Below are 15,438 nucleotides of genomic sequence, written 5' to 3'. Positions count from 1 at the left end.
ATGTTACAGGAGTGTCATCGGAAGAATTCTGAGAAGGTTAGTGAAAAAATTAATATCTTTTGGCGATGTTGACTTTTATCGCTCACTTTGGCTAGAATCAATGCTGGGCTGCTAATTGCTATGTGCTAAGCTAATATAACGATTTATTGTGTTTTCGCTGTAAGACACTTAGAAAATCTGAAATATTGTCTGTATTCACAGGATCTGTGTCTTTCGATTCGTGTATGCTGTGTATTTTTACGAAATGTTTGATGATTAGTAGTTAGGTAAACACGTTGCTCATTGTAATTATTCTAGTCCATTTGTGATGGTGGGTGCAATTGTAAACTAACTGCCATCTACCTGAAATATGCACTTTTTTCTAACAAAACCTATCCCATACCATAAATATGTTATCAGACTGTCATCTAATGAGTTTTTTTGTTGGTTAGGGGCTATAAATATCTTAGTTTAGCCGAATTGGTGATGGCTACTGGTGTTGGTGGACAAATAAAAGATGGTGGATTATGCTAATGTGTTTTTAGGTAATAGATGTACATCTTTACATATTGTGTCTTCCCTGTAAAACATTTTAAAAATCGGAAATGTTGACTGGATTCACAAGATCTGTGTCTTTCATTAGCTGTATTGGACTTTAATGTGTGAAAGTTAAATATTTTAAAAATATATATTTTTTGAATTTCGCGGCACTGGTTTTTCAGTGGGGGGGGGGGGGGTGTGCCGCTAGCGCCACGCTGATCCTAGACAGGTTAAGGTATACTATGTCAGTTCGGTTGCCCTCTGACACATTCTCATCAATGATAGAAAGACATAAACTCTACTGTGGAAAGTCTAAACGTCAGAGGTATCGGATTCACATGGAATTGTTGTTTAAATCAAATGTTTGAATATGAAATTATTTGTGAAGAGATTAAATGTAATTTTAGCTTCCAAATGAGAGATTTGGATTTTCATAAATTTGGGCTTCTGCTCAACTAGGGGCCCGCCCCTGTGAAGAGACATGGGTTATAAACTTTTCAGACACACCCCTCTCCCTCCACTATAAAAGCCATTGACAAAAATATAACTTCCTGTTCCGGGTACATTTAGGATGACGATCCGATGTCAGAATGGTTCAGATAATAACTACAGAACTAAGCCAACATCAGCATGGACTTTGGTTGCAAATGGTATGAACTTTGAACTCGTATTCACTACAGAAGTGATACCTTCTAGCCGTTGAGTTAGCAACAGCTGCTACAAACGCAGGTTAGGAAGGACAGTCAGAGTATCCCGTCTACTACACATCGACGCTACTCCAACGTATCCAGTGACCACCGGAGACATTCTTCAAAGGACAGAGGACTCAGTTTGGCAAGACGGCCTTCCATCTACCACCAACCTACTGAAGCGCAGCTCAGAGTAAATATTTATTGCATTTTCCTTTTTCAAATGGGCAGTAATTTAGAATGCATAAGATACTGTATTTACAATAGCACAGCTTCGGCCCTGTCCCAGTCTCCCGCCCTTTTACTAAAACTCAGCCCCTTTTCTTTGTGTAACAACCTGTCATATCTATTCCGCCCGCTAGAGACGTTTTTCTTTATGACGGCACTTTGTAATCAAGTTATGATTTAATTGTGTATGTGTGTTTCTGTGTGATTAGTTAGGTATTCAGTAAATAAATAATTAAACCCAATTTTGTATTGCTGATTCAACTTGTTAGCCAGGATTCTTGCAGATAACCAAGGATTTACCACTTTCAGATGAGACTGAATAAAATGACGATTAATGTGACTGCTATGGATGTAAAATATTACTAAATCTTTAAGAGTTTATTCGGAAGATAACAGCTCTATAAATATTATTTTGTGGTGTCCCTCTCTAGTTAATTAATATTTACATGATTAGTTCAATCAGGTAATATTAATTACGGAGAAATTATTTTATAGAATAGCATGTCATAGCAATTAATCTGGCATAGTCAAAGACACGACAGTATGTACATGTGTTTTTGTGAAAAGTGTTTGTTTGTGTGTCCTTCCCTCTCTTCCAACTGTATCAGACTGCTGTTAATGGGCTACAGACAGCAGGCAGGCAGGCAGGCAGGCAGGCAGGCAGGCAGGCAGGCAGACAGACAGACAGACAGACAGACAGACAGACAGACAGACAGACAGACAGACAGACAGGCAGGCAGGCAGGACAGGACCTGGGAGATGTCAGGATAATATGTCTCTTTCCTGGAATTCCCAATTACACTCCCAGTGTCTCCCTCCACTGCTAATTACAGAGTAAATATCCCAATTAGACTGTGACTCCAAATCAGGAGGATTAGACAGCTCAGCTCAGCAGCAGCCTCTCAACCCACCATAACCACACACACATTCACATGCACTGACACACACACACACACACAGTGACATCCACATGGACACACAAGCGTGCACATACACATGCATACATGCACACACACACCCTCCCACATAAACACACATGCTTCCTCTTTTTTCTTTTCATGTTTTCATGTTTTCTTAACATGTTGTCTAGGAGAACTAGCTAGCCTGCCAGCCCCATCAGTGGTGATCTACAGTGTTTACACCAGGCGCACTACTTAAACAAGTCAATAATTATGCAGAGCACCTCGGAACCTCTAAACCACTTCACCATTACGCACTACACTGCACTGTACTGTAATGTACTAACGCTACAGAGCTGCTGTCACTGAGTCTACACTTCATAGACCAGGAGGAAACAAAGGGAAAGAGAAAAGACCCAGAGGCTTGTATCTGAGAAGTCTACAGGTAAAAACAATCAAGAAGGAAAGTGAGAGCTAAGGTTAAGAAGAGCAGTATAAAGATTGAGGAAGAAGGGAAAGTGTTGAAAGGCATGTGTGTTGTAGGAGAGAGGAGTCAGGGGAGAAAGCGGTAGATGAAAGAGGGCTGAGAGGGGGCACACTTAGACATCTGGCTTCTTAGAGAAACCCCGCTTTAAGCAAGTCTCTCTTGAGGAGAGGCAGACAGAGAGACCTTATGGGACTCTAGCCTAACTCTGAAAACTGGGCTAGTAACAGCAACGGCAGTACCACTTTCTCTCTCTCTCTCCCCCTCCTGGTCTGTTAAGTATTTATGTTGATGTTTTATGCACTCAGATTTCTGCAAGGGTAAGGGCTTTTTTATCTGTTCTCTATGGGAGTGATGGAGGAAACTTTCTGGTGTACATACATTTGTGTGCTTCAACAGAGATATTGTGTGTTTGTGTGTTTGTGCAAAAGAAAGAGAAAATGTTGTGTCTATTTCAGTGTGATCTTATTTACAGTGTGTGTGTGTGTGTGTGTGTGTGTGTGTGTGTGTGTGTGTGTGTGTGTGTGTGTGTGTGTGTGTGTGTGTGTGTGTGTGTGTGTGTGTGTGTGTGTGTGTGTGTGTGTGTGTGTGTGTGTGTGTGTGTGTGTGTGTGTGTTAGCTCTAACCCAACATTGGGAATGAGTCAGGTTAGATCAGCAGTCTCCAGATAAGACAGAGCTGGAACAGCAAGCAGCGGTTCAGCTAAAATGTTTTCCTTTGTCTCCATCAATTTACCTCTTATTTTCTATCCCTCCATCCCCCCCTCCCTCCTTCCCTCCCTCCCTGCCTCCTTCCCTTCCTTGTGTGTCTGCCATATTGTTACCTCTCTGTATCACTATATTATCACTCATTCCTCCATTACTTTATTTTATTTTTCTCTGCCTCTCATTCTCTTTCTTCTCTCTATACTTCACTGTGTATGTTTGTGTATGTTTGATAGGTCTCTCTCTCTCTCTCTCACACTCACTCTCACTCTCACACTCTCCCTCTCACACTCACACTCTCACACTCACACTCTCACACTCACACTCTCACACTCTCACACTCACTAGGGTTGGGCGGTATCCAGATTGTCATACCGTGACACCATTTCTGTACCATCCCGGGGTATATGGTATTACTAGGTATTATTTTTATTTGACAAACAAAACTATTTAGTCAACAGGTATCTGGATGAAGGAGGGGATTGAATGTCTCTGCTGGAACCAAGAAGCTTTATCTTGACATCTAGTCACTTAGCTAGCAAGTTAGCAAACCAAATACATAGCTGGAGCCCTGAGCTGGGTATAATTGTGACCTGTTCCAGGAAGCTAGGCGTATGTCACAAGTCACTACTTCACAGGAGAGGCATTTTTGCGTGGCAGAAATGCCTTCGGGAACATGTAAACTTTCATGTGCCTTAATAGCAAACTTGTATGCCATCTGTAAATACGAATACAATTGTTAAATTACGAGTCTAGTTGATTTAGCCATGGAAAAACCTTCCCGCTAGCCATGATTGGCTGAGATAATGGTTGGGCTACACATGCCGAGAGATGGGTTTGGATTGAACTGCCATTTAGCACGCTTCTGTCTATAACATGAGCTGCTTAGTATGTGTACAGTAGGTCATCCTTTCTAAAGTGGCTTTTTTGAAAGATACCACGAAGAACTGCACAAGTGTTGCTAATGCTCTCCACTTTCTGGAGGACCGAGTTTTGAAATCAGTGGAACGCCCGGTGGAAGCAGAGTATGATAGATGGAGAAAATGCAGGTGTTTGATTACAAATGTGGAAGGAGTCTAAAAGAGAACACAGAAGGCTGTTGTATGAAACACTTGTATGGATTATATCTTCAAACTAAGGCATCCGTGACAGAAAGGGAGAAGCGTTCATCCATGTATACGGGTAAAAGAGTCTAGCTAGCTAGATTTTCAGACAAAATATGGGTTTGTTGGTGTTAAAATGCACCAGTTATGCTATTTTGGTCCCCCAAGCTGTTGATGTCAGGCAGCCTGTCATTTTTGTGTTTATACTTTTTCATAACGACAATGACAAGTTTGATTGGTCTGCCATGTAGCTTGCTTCTGTCTATAACATGAGCTGCTCAATATGTGTAGATAATCCTTGCTACCACAGCTTTTTTGAAAGATATCATTAAGAACTGCAAAACTGTTGCTACTACTCTCAACATTGCTGCCCTGAATTTAACAGGTGCTATCGACAAAGATCAGTGGGGAAAAGTTGTGATGGACTAGTTTCTGGAGGACGATCGTGCCATGCTGACTCTCTCTGACTTTGAAAATTAATAGACGAGGAAATCCCTGATTTAGGTAAAAACATTTTCATTGAACCTGATGACAGTGATGGGGAAGAAACAGCGATCAACAGTCTCCGGATTACATCTGCAAACTAAGGGCAACCATGGCCTTCATGACAGTGAGGGAGAAGTGTTAATCCATGTATACAGATAAAAGTCTAGCTACATTTTACGATATTATACATTTCAAATTTTGTCAGAAAGTCGCTTTCATTGCAAGTTAAAGCATACTGTTAGCTAGCTAGCTAATGTTAGCTGGCTGGCTTGCTAGCCAATGTTATGTGTATGATCTGTGTAGTAATATTATTTGTATCTCACAAAGCCATTTACATTGCTAGTTATAGCTAACTAACATTGAAATTAGTTGGTTAGCTTTAGCTACCTGCAGATTCATGCATAGTGCATGGTAGTATGGTTTGGGATTATGGTTCATTCTTTAGCTAGCTAGCTAGCTAGCTACACGTCTAAACAAAATGTAAGTAACCATTTCACTCTGCCATTTACACCTTCTGTATCCTACTACTTTTTAGTCTTGAAATCTTTGGTTGTTTATTACACTACCTTACTCACTCTGTTTAGCACATGGCCTCACAAGCAAATCCTTAAAGAGATGGGTGTGAATGATGCTGAATAGGTGTAGACAAAGAAGAGCTCTCCAGTAGGTTTACCAAAACATTCACGGGCCATTTTCTCAAAAGTGGGGTTACAAGTTGATCAAGTTTTAAAGCAGATTTACTTTCCCATTGTTCCTCAACTGCAGTGTATGATATCATATTTTCTAAAGCAGGAATAGGCTTTTATAGGCTAAAGTCCAAGCTATGTCATCCAATGTCGTGATTGCTGTTGGCATCCAAAGATTATCCAACTTGAATAAAGGCTTGGAGGTAAGGACGACAGCAGTGGTGTAGCCTACAGGTGATACGGATGTCACTTATTATTGATATCTACATAGCGCATTGATGTGAATCACACTGCTGCTCTCTCATTTAGCTATTTGGGCCTTACAGATTGTGGTTGTTGTGGATGGATGTTCACAAATGTATATGTATATTTTAACCCAATAACGGTTGAATTTTAAAAGTTTAAGATGCCTATCAATCATTGTTTTTGCGACCAGTGCACAGCCAGTGAAAAAAGCTCTCTTGCAACAGCTGTATAGGAGCTCCCTTCTAAACTCCTCCGTGGTATTGTGTTCCATACAGTCAAAAACAAGTATAATTTAGGTAGACCATGAGTGGGGCTTTTATTGATCAATTTAATTTGTTCTGATACATTTTTTTTCTCCATATAGGACGACGTAGATATACTCAAACTCGCACACTTTACATAGACAGCTGCAAATGATCTAAATATAAGTGTCACCAACAAAAATGAAAACAATAGGCCTATAGCATACATTTTTCACATGCAAACTGAGCAATCAGGGAGGTGACCAAGAACCCGATGGTCACCCGACAGAGCTCCAGAGTTTCTCTGTGGTGATGGGAGAACCTTCCAGAAGGACAACCATCTCTGCAGCACTCCACTAATCAGGCTTTTATGGTAGAGTGGCCAGACAGAAGCCAGAGCCAAGACTTGAACCCGATCGAACATCTCTAGAGAGATCTTAAAATAGCTGTGCAGAAATGCTCCCCACCCAATCTGACAGAGCTTGGGAGGATCTGCAGAGAAGAATGGCGAGTGTAGAGAGTATAGAGATATTGTTATCCACGTCAGCACCAACGATGTTAGGATGAAACAGTCAGAGGTCACCAAGCGCAACATAGCTTCAGCGTGTAAATCAGCTAGAAAGATGTGTCGGCATCGAGTAATTGTCTCTGGCCCCCTCCCAGTTAGGGGGAGTGATGAGCTCTACAGCAGTCTCACAACTCAATCGCTGGTTGAAAACTGTTTTCTGCCCCTCCCAAAAGATAGAATTTGTAGATAATTGGCGTTCTTTCTGGGACTCACCCACAAACAGGACCAAGCCTGGCCTGCTGAGGAGTGACGGACTCCATCCTAGCTGGAGGGGTGCTCTCATCTTATCTACCAACATAGACAGGGCTCTAACTCCTCTAGCTCCACAATGAAATAGGGTGCTGGCCAGGCAGCAGGCAGCTGTTAGCTGCCAGCTTAGTGAAGTCTGCCACTAGCATAGTCAGTGTAGTCAGCTCAGCTATCCCCATTGAGACTGTGTCTGTGCCTCGACCTAGGTTGGGCAAAACTAAACATGGCGGTGTTCACCTTAGCAATCTCACTAGGATAAAGACCTCGTCCATTCCTGCCATTATTGAAAGAGATCGTGATACCTCACATCTCAAAATAGGGCTACTTAATGTTAGATCCCTCACTTCAAAGGCAGTTATAGTCGATGATCTAATCACTGATCATAATTTGATGTGATTGGCCTGACTGAAACCTGGCTAAAGCCTGATGAATTTACTGTGTTAAATGAGGCCTCACCTCCTGGTTACACTAGTGAACATATCCCCCGTGCATCCCACAAAGGCGGAGGTGTTGCTAACATTTACGATAGCAAATTTAAATTTACAAAAACAAAATGACGTTTTCGTCTTTTGAGCTTCTAGTCATGAAATCTATGCAGCCTACTCAATCACTTTTATAGCTACTGTTTACAGGCCTCCTGGGCCATATACAGCGTTCCTCACTGAGTTCCCTGAATTATTATCGGACCTTGTAGTCATAGCAGATAATATTCACATTTTTGGTGATTTTAATATTCACATGGAAAAGTCCACAGACCCACTCCAAAAGGCTTTCAGAGCCATCATCGACTCAGTGGGTTTTGTCCAACATGTCTCTGGACCTACTCACTGCCACAGTCATACTCTGGACCTAGTTTTGTCCCATGGAATAAATGTTGTAGATCTTACTGTTTTTCCTAATAATCCTGGACTATCGGAACACCATTTTATTACGTTTGCAATCGCAACAAATAATCTGCTCAGACCCCAACCAAGGAGCATCAAAAGTCGTGCTATATATTCTCAGACAACACAAAGATTCCTTGATGCCCTTACAGACTCCTTCTGCCTACGCAAGGATGTCAGAGGACAAAAATCAGTTAACCACCTAACTGAGGAACTCAATTTAACCTTGCGCAATGCCCTAGATGCAGTCGCACCCATAAAAACTAAAAATATTTGTCATAAGAAACTAGCTCCCTGCTATACAGAAAATACCCGAGCTCTGAAGCAAGCTTCCAGAAAATTGGAACGGAAATGGCGCCACACCAAACTGGAAGTCTTCCGACTAGCTTGGAAAGACAGTACGGTGCAGTATCAAAGAGCCCTCACTGCTGCTCGATCATCCTATTTTTCCAACTTAATTGAGGAAAATAAGAACAATCCAAAATGTCTTTTTGATACTGTCGCAAAGCTAACTAAAAAGCAGCATTCCCCAAGTGAGGATGGCTTTCACTTCAGCAGTAATAAATTAATGAACTTCTTTGAGGAAAAGATCATGATCATTAGAAAGCAAATTACGGACTCCTCTTTAAATCTGCGTATTCCTCCAAAGCTCAGCTGTCCTAAGTCTGCTAAACTCTGCCAGGACCTAGGATCAAGAGAGACACTCAATTGTTTTAGTACTTTATCTCTTGACACAATGATGAAAATAATCATGGGCTCTAAATCTTCAAGCAGAATACTGGATCCTATTCCAACTAAACTACTGAAAGAGCTGCTTCCTGTGCTTGGCCCTCCTATGTTGAACATAATAAACGGCTCTCTATCCACCGGATGTGTACCAAACTCACTAAAAGTGGCAGTAATAAAGCCTCTCTTGAAAAAGCCAAACCTTGACCCAGAAATTATAAAAAACTAATCGGCCTATATCGAATCTTCCATTCCTCTCAAAAATTTTAGAAAAAGCTGTTGCGCAGCAACTCACTGCCTTCCTGAAGACAAACAATGTATACGAAATGCTTCAGACTGGTTTTAGACCCCATCATAGCACTGAGACTGCACTTGTGAAGGTGGTAAATTACCTTTTAATGGCGTCAGACCGAGGCTCTGCATCTGTCCTTGTGCTACTAGACCTTAGTGCTGCCTTTGATACCATCGATCACCACATTCTTTTGGAGAGATTGGAAACCCAAATTGGTCTACACGGACATGTTCTGGCCTGGTTTAGATCTTACCTGTTGGAAAGATATCAGTTTGTCTCTGTGAATGGTTTGCCCTCTAACAAATCAACTGTACATTTCGGTGTTCCTCAAGGTTCCGTTTTAGGACCACTATTGTTTTCACTATATATTTTACCTCTTGGGGATGTCATTCGAAAACATAATGTTAACTTTCACTGCTATGCGGATGACACACAGCTGTACATTTCAACTAAACATGGTGAAGCCCCAAAATTGCCCTCGCTAGAAGCCTGTGTTTCAGACATAAGGAAGTGGATGGCTGAAAACGTTCTACTTTTAAACTCGGACAAAACAGAGATGCTTGTTCTAGGTCCCAAGAAACAAAGAGATCTTCTGTTGAATCTGACAATTAATCTTGATGGTTGTAAAGTCGTCTCATACAAAACTGTAAAGGACCTCGGCGTTACTCTGGACCCTGATCTCTCTTTTGAAGAACATATCAAAACTGTTTCAAGGGCAGCTTTTTTCCATCTACGTAACATTGCAAAAATCAGACATTTTCTGTCCAAAAATGACGCAGAAAAATGTATCCATGCTTTTGTTACTTCTGGGTTAGACTACTGCAATGCTCTACTTTCCGGCTACCCGGATAAAGCACTAAATAAACTTCAGTTAGTGCTAAATACGGCTGCTAGAATCCTGACTAGAACCAAAAAATTTGATCATATTACTCCAGTGCTAGCTTCCCTACACTGGCTTCCTGTTAAGGCAAGGGCTGATTTCAAGGTTTTACTGTTAACCTGCAAAGCGTTACATGGGCTTGCTCCTACCTATCTTTCCGAGTTGGTCCTGCCGTACATACCTACACGTACGCTACGGTCACAAGACGCAGGCCTCCTAATTGTCCCTAGAATTTCTAAGCAAACAGCTCGAGGCAGGGCTTTCTCCTATAGATCTCCATTTTTATGGAATGGTCTGCCTACCCATGTGAGAGACGCAGACTCGGCCTCAACCTTTAAGTCTTTACTGAAGACTTATCTCTTCATTAGGTCATAAGATTGAGTGAAGTCTGGCCCAGGAGTGTGAAGGTGAACGGAAAGGCTCTGGAGCAACGAACCGCCCTTGCTGTCTCTGCCTGGCCAGTTCCCCTCTCTCCACTGGGATTCTCTGCCTCTAACCCTATTACAGGGGCTGAGTCACTGGCTTATTGGTGCTCTTTCATGCCGTCCCTAGGAGGGGTGCACCACTTGAGTGGGTTGAGTCACTGACGTGATCTTCCTGTCTGGGTTGGCGCCCCCCTTTGGTTTGTGCCGTGGCGGAGATCTTTGTGGGCTATACTCGGCCTTGTCTCAGGATGGTAAGTTGGTGGTTGAAGATTTCCCTCTAGTGGTGTGGGGGCTGTGCTTTGGCAAAGTGGGTGGGGTTATATCCTTCCTGTTTGGCCCTGTCCGGGGGTATCATTGGATGGGGCCACAGTGTCTCCTGACCCCTCCTGTCTCAGCCTCCAGTATTTATGCTGCAGTAGTTAATGTGTCGGGGGGCTAGGGTCAGTTTGTTATATCTGGAGGACTTCTCCTGTCTTATCCGGTGTCCTGTGTGAATTTAAGTATGCTCTCTCCAATTCTCTCCTTCTCTCTCTCTTTCTTTCTCTCTCTCGGAGGACATGAGCCCTAGGACCATGGGTCAGGACTACCTGGCATGATGACTCCTTGCTGTCCCCAGTTCACCTGGTCTTGCTGCTTATTCAGTTTCAACTGTTCTGCCTGCGGCTCCAGTATTTATGCTGCAGTAGTTAATGTGTCGGGGGCTAGGGTCAGTTTGTTATATCTGGAGGACTTCTCCTGTCTTATCCGGTGTCCTGTGTGAATTTAAGTATGCTCTCTCCAATTCTCTCCTTCTCTCTCTCTTTCTTTCTCTCTCTCGGAGGACATGAGCCCTAGGACCATGGGTCAGGACTACCTGGCATGATGACTCCTTGCTGTCCCCAGTTCACCTGGTCTTGCTGCTGATTCAGTTTCAACTGTTCTGCCTGCGGCTATGGAACCCCGACCTGTTCACCGGACGTGCTAAAAAAGCCAACTGACATTTACTCCTGAGGTGCTGACTTGCTGCACCCTCGATAACTACTGTGATTATTATTATTTGACCATGCTGGTCATTTATGAACATTTGAACATCTTGGCCATGTTCTGTTATAATCTCCACCCAGCACAGCCAGAAGAGGACTGGCCACCCCTCATAGCCTGGTTCCTCTCTATGTTTCTTCCTAGGTTTTGGCCTTTCTAGGGAGTTTTTCCTAGCCACCATGCTTCTACACCTGCATTGCTTGCTGTTTGGGGTTTTAGGCTGGGTTTCTGTACAGCACTTTGAGATATCAGCTGATGTACGAAGGGCTATATAAATACATTTGATTTGATTTGATCAGATGACACTCAAAGGACTTCATGTTACACACTACATGTATGTTTTGTTCGGTAAAGTTCATATTTATATCCAAAAATCTGAGTTTAGGCGGGACACTACTGTCTCACTTGGCCAAAAGCCAGAGAAAATGCAGGGCGCTAAATTCAAATAAATTACTATAAAAATCAAACTTTCATTAAATCACACATGAAAGATAGATACCAAATTAAAGCTACACTGGTTGTGAATCCAGCCAACATGTCAGAATTCAAATAGACTTTTCGGCTAAAGCAAATGAGGATAGCACCATAGTAAACAAAGAGAGAGAAGCATATTTCAACCCTGCAGGCGCGACACAAAACGCAGAAATAAAAACATAATTCATGCCTTACCTTTGACGAGCTTCTGTTGTTGGCACTCCAATATGTCCCATGAACATCACAAATGGTCCTTTTGTTAGATTAATTCCGTCGATATATATCCAAAAAGTCCATTTATTTGGCGCGTTTGATCCAGAAAAACACTGGTTCCAACTTGTGAAACTTGACTACAAAATATCTCAAAGGTTACCTGTAAACTTTGCCAAAAAATGTCAAACTACTTTTGTAATACAACTTTAGGTATTTTTCAACGTAAATAATCGATAAAATTGAAGACGGGACGATCTGTGTTCAATACAGGATTAAAACAAACTGTAGCTAGCTTTCTGGTCATGCGCCTCTAACAAACAGGACACTTCGAGTGACCCTCGTTCAAGATGGCTGTACTTCTTCATTACACAAAGGAATAACCTCAACCAATTTCTAAAGACTGTTTACATCCAGTGGAAGCGGTAGGAACTGCAAGAATGTCCCTTAGAAATCTGGATTCCCAATGAAAATCTATTGAAAAGAGTGACCTCAAAAAAGTTATAATATCTGAATGGTTTGTCCTCGGGGTTTCGCCTGCTAAATAAGTTCTGTTATACTCACAGACATGATTCAAACCATTTTAGAAACTTCAGAGTGTTTTCAAATCTACTAATGATATGCATATCTTATCTTCTGGGGATGAGTAGCTGGCAGTTTAATTTGGGCATGCATTTCATCCAAAATTCCGAATGCTGCCCCTTACCCTAGAGAAGTTAATGACTCCAACCTAAGTGCATGTTAACTTCCGACTTCAACTGTATATACTGTTTCATACTAAATCGAGTGTCTTGGATTTACATACAAAATAATATGAAATGGTCTGAGACCAGGTTGTTCCCAGAGGCAGTTCCAGCACTATTGTTACCACAACACAAACACACTATGTGAAATGAACCTTGACTTTCACATTACATTATCCTCATTCATTATGTGGAGGGCCAGGAGTTCTTCTGACCTTAACAGCAAAATCTCTGGGCCCTACTTTTGAGTGAGAACACATCCCACCAGCTTTACCCGGGTTACTGACCTCGCGGTCGAGGCCTGCTGCCACGGTGACAATGTCTCCGGTCTCGCTGTTGATGGTGAACATGTTGGGGATGGGGCTGTGTGGCGTCTGGGAAAGGATCCGGTAGCGCACCATCCCATTGGCCGTGGTGTTGTCATCATGATCGAAGGCTGCCAGGTGCATCACAAACGTACCTGAGGAAGAGGAGGAAACAGTCAGATGAGGCATATATACACAGGGACAGGTACACAAGCACAAAGTACCAGTCAAAAGTTTGGACCCTCCTACTTATTCAAGAGTTTTTCTTAATTTTTAAACCGCAAAGTTAAGGAAAAGCAGCCAACAAGTGCTCAGCATATGTGGGAACTCCTTCAAGAATGTTGGAAAAGTTGGTTGAGGGAATGCCAAGAGTGTGCAAAGCTGTCATCAAGGCAAAGGGTGGCTACTCCGAAGAATCTCAAATATAAATAGTTTTTAAAAAAATGGGTCACTAAATGATTCCATATGTGTTCATTCATAGTTCGGATGTCTTCACTATTATTCTACAGTGTAAAAAATAGTCAAAATAAAGAAAAACTTTTGACTGGTACTGTACATTCATGCACACACTGATCTCTCACTCTCTCTCTTTATCTCTCTGTCCCTGTTTACACTCCTCTCTCTCTCTGTCCCAGTATCTGCTCCTTTATAATTTCTCCGTCCCTCCCCCTCTCCCTGCCCCCCCCTCTCTCTCTGTCTCTCTGTCTCTCTCTCTCTCTCTCTCTCTCTCTCTCTCTCTCTCTCTCACTCTCTCTATCTCTCTCCAGCTGTCTCTTTCCCTCTCTCTCCATCTGCCTCCTCTCCTCTCCACCAGTAATTTCCATCCAATTTTTATTATCAGAAATAGTATTATCATTCCAGTGACAAGCTTCGTCCAGAGATAATTCCAGCCGAGCCACCATTTCAAACTCCATTACATTTCAAAGGAACATTTGTCAATGGGGCCGAGAAGAGATTCCAAAGGACTCAGAGAGAAAGGAAAGGAAGAAAGAGCAGAGGAACAGAGTGAGGGATAAAGGACAGACAGAGAGCGGCTTTGCATTTGGTTCCAACTAGGGAGACTATCAATCTTTCACCCATCTCTCTCTCTCTCCCTCTATCTCTCTCTCCCTCTATCTCTCTCTATCTCTGGAGAATCACACTGTGTCACCCGTTGCCTGGGTAATTTCATTACGGGGTGTTCTTAGGGGGCTTAATGTGGACCCTTTGTATGGGCGTCTACTCTGTGCCTGACAGGATTAGGGGCCTAAATGAGTCTTTAATAAGAAAACTAATTCAACTCTGTAATTGGCTTCCCATTGAAACCACTGGAGCTCTTAATACCAAAACTATTTTTTTTATGATTATTGTTCGGCTGAATGTCACGCATGCTACTGCCAAGGATCGGTGATGTGTGCGTGTGTGTGTGTGCTTGTGCTTGTGCATGTGCGTGTGTGTGTGTGTGTGTCTGTGTTGGGGTGGTGGAGTTTGTATTAAAATCGCTTCAGGTTGAAAAAGGAGAACGAAAGAGAGAGTTAGTGAGAAAATGAAAGTGCACCTGGACACCTCTTCAGATTTCAGATCACCTCTAGTGCAATACGACTTGGCTCATCAGCCTTTCTCTCCACTGTGAGGGAATAAATCAAATGAGTCAGTGGAGCTGCAGCTAAAGCGTGGTAAATTTAATCGCCGTATCATCTCCAGCCACACCATCCACAGCTTTATGGCCATGCAGCCAACAGTAGAGCTAGCTAAATGAGCACACTGCAGGACTGAAGCTCTCCATCTGAGCAAATGCCTCTCGGCTAAATCAAGTGGAATGTGAAACTGAATCAATCTATAAAAAAACACAACACAAACGCTCCGAATGGTATTCTCTACGGGCTCCATTTTTCTCACGCAGAACAACAAAGTAATGTGCAAAGACTGCTGTAAAACTCACTATTCTCTACAGTGTGATTCATGTAGGAACTTTGTTCTGTCCATATCAGTGAGAAAGAGACAATGTTCCATCCATCCCTGTGTTTACCTGGCTTGGAGCCCTCGTCGACAGAGCCATTGTAGACCTGGTTCTTGAACTCAGGCCGGTTGTCGTTCATGTCTATGACATAGATGTACAGGTCTATGGGGCTCTCCACTCGCTCACCATTCATGTTCACTGCATGGGCACGAAGCTGGAGAGGGTGAGAGAGAGAGAGATAAAGATAGAGGGTCAATTATGCTGCCATTAACAAACTCAACATCAGTAACATGATATGGTTGATATGCAGTGTGGTAACCAATGCTATGCACTGCATTAGGGCATATTTGAGAAAAACAACAGGACCAGAGAGAAATAATCAACGTTGCATTTCATAACTGCACAGCCGAATGGGTACCAAGCACCAATAATATATG

At 42.5% G+C, this 15,438-nt stretch overlaps 1 protein-coding gene across 2 annotated transcripts in view; it reads right to left on the bottom strand.

Annotated features, from left to right (window-relative positions):
• Nucleotides 1-15,438, bottom strand: part of LOC129861188 (cadherin-4-like) — a 532,557-nt gene that overhangs the window by 12,303 nt on the left and 504,816 nt on the right. For both annotated transcript variants that reach the window (XM_055932380.1, XM_055932379.1), the window contains 2 exons: nucleotides 15,071-15,215; nucleotides 13,045-13,217 (listed from right to left, as the gene is read on the bottom strand). In XM_055932380.1, coding sequence (XP_055788355.1) covers nucleotides 13,045-13,217; nucleotides 15,071-15,215 — 318 coding nt within the window. The remainder of the gene's footprint in view (nucleotides 1-13,044; nucleotides 13,218-15,070; nucleotides 15,216-15,438) is intronic.

This window comes from Salvelinus fontinalis, chromosome 8 (assembly GCF_029448725.1).
Source record: "Salvelinus fontinalis isolate EN_2023a chromosome 8, ASM2944872v1, whole genome shotgun sequence".
Classification (NCBI taxonomy): Eukaryota; Metazoa; Chordata; class Actinopteri; order Salmoniformes; family Salmonidae; genus Salvelinus; species Salvelinus fontinalis.
The sequence above is the reverse complement of the archived record's forward strand: the minus strand, read 5'-3'. Positions and strand labels throughout refer to the sequence as shown.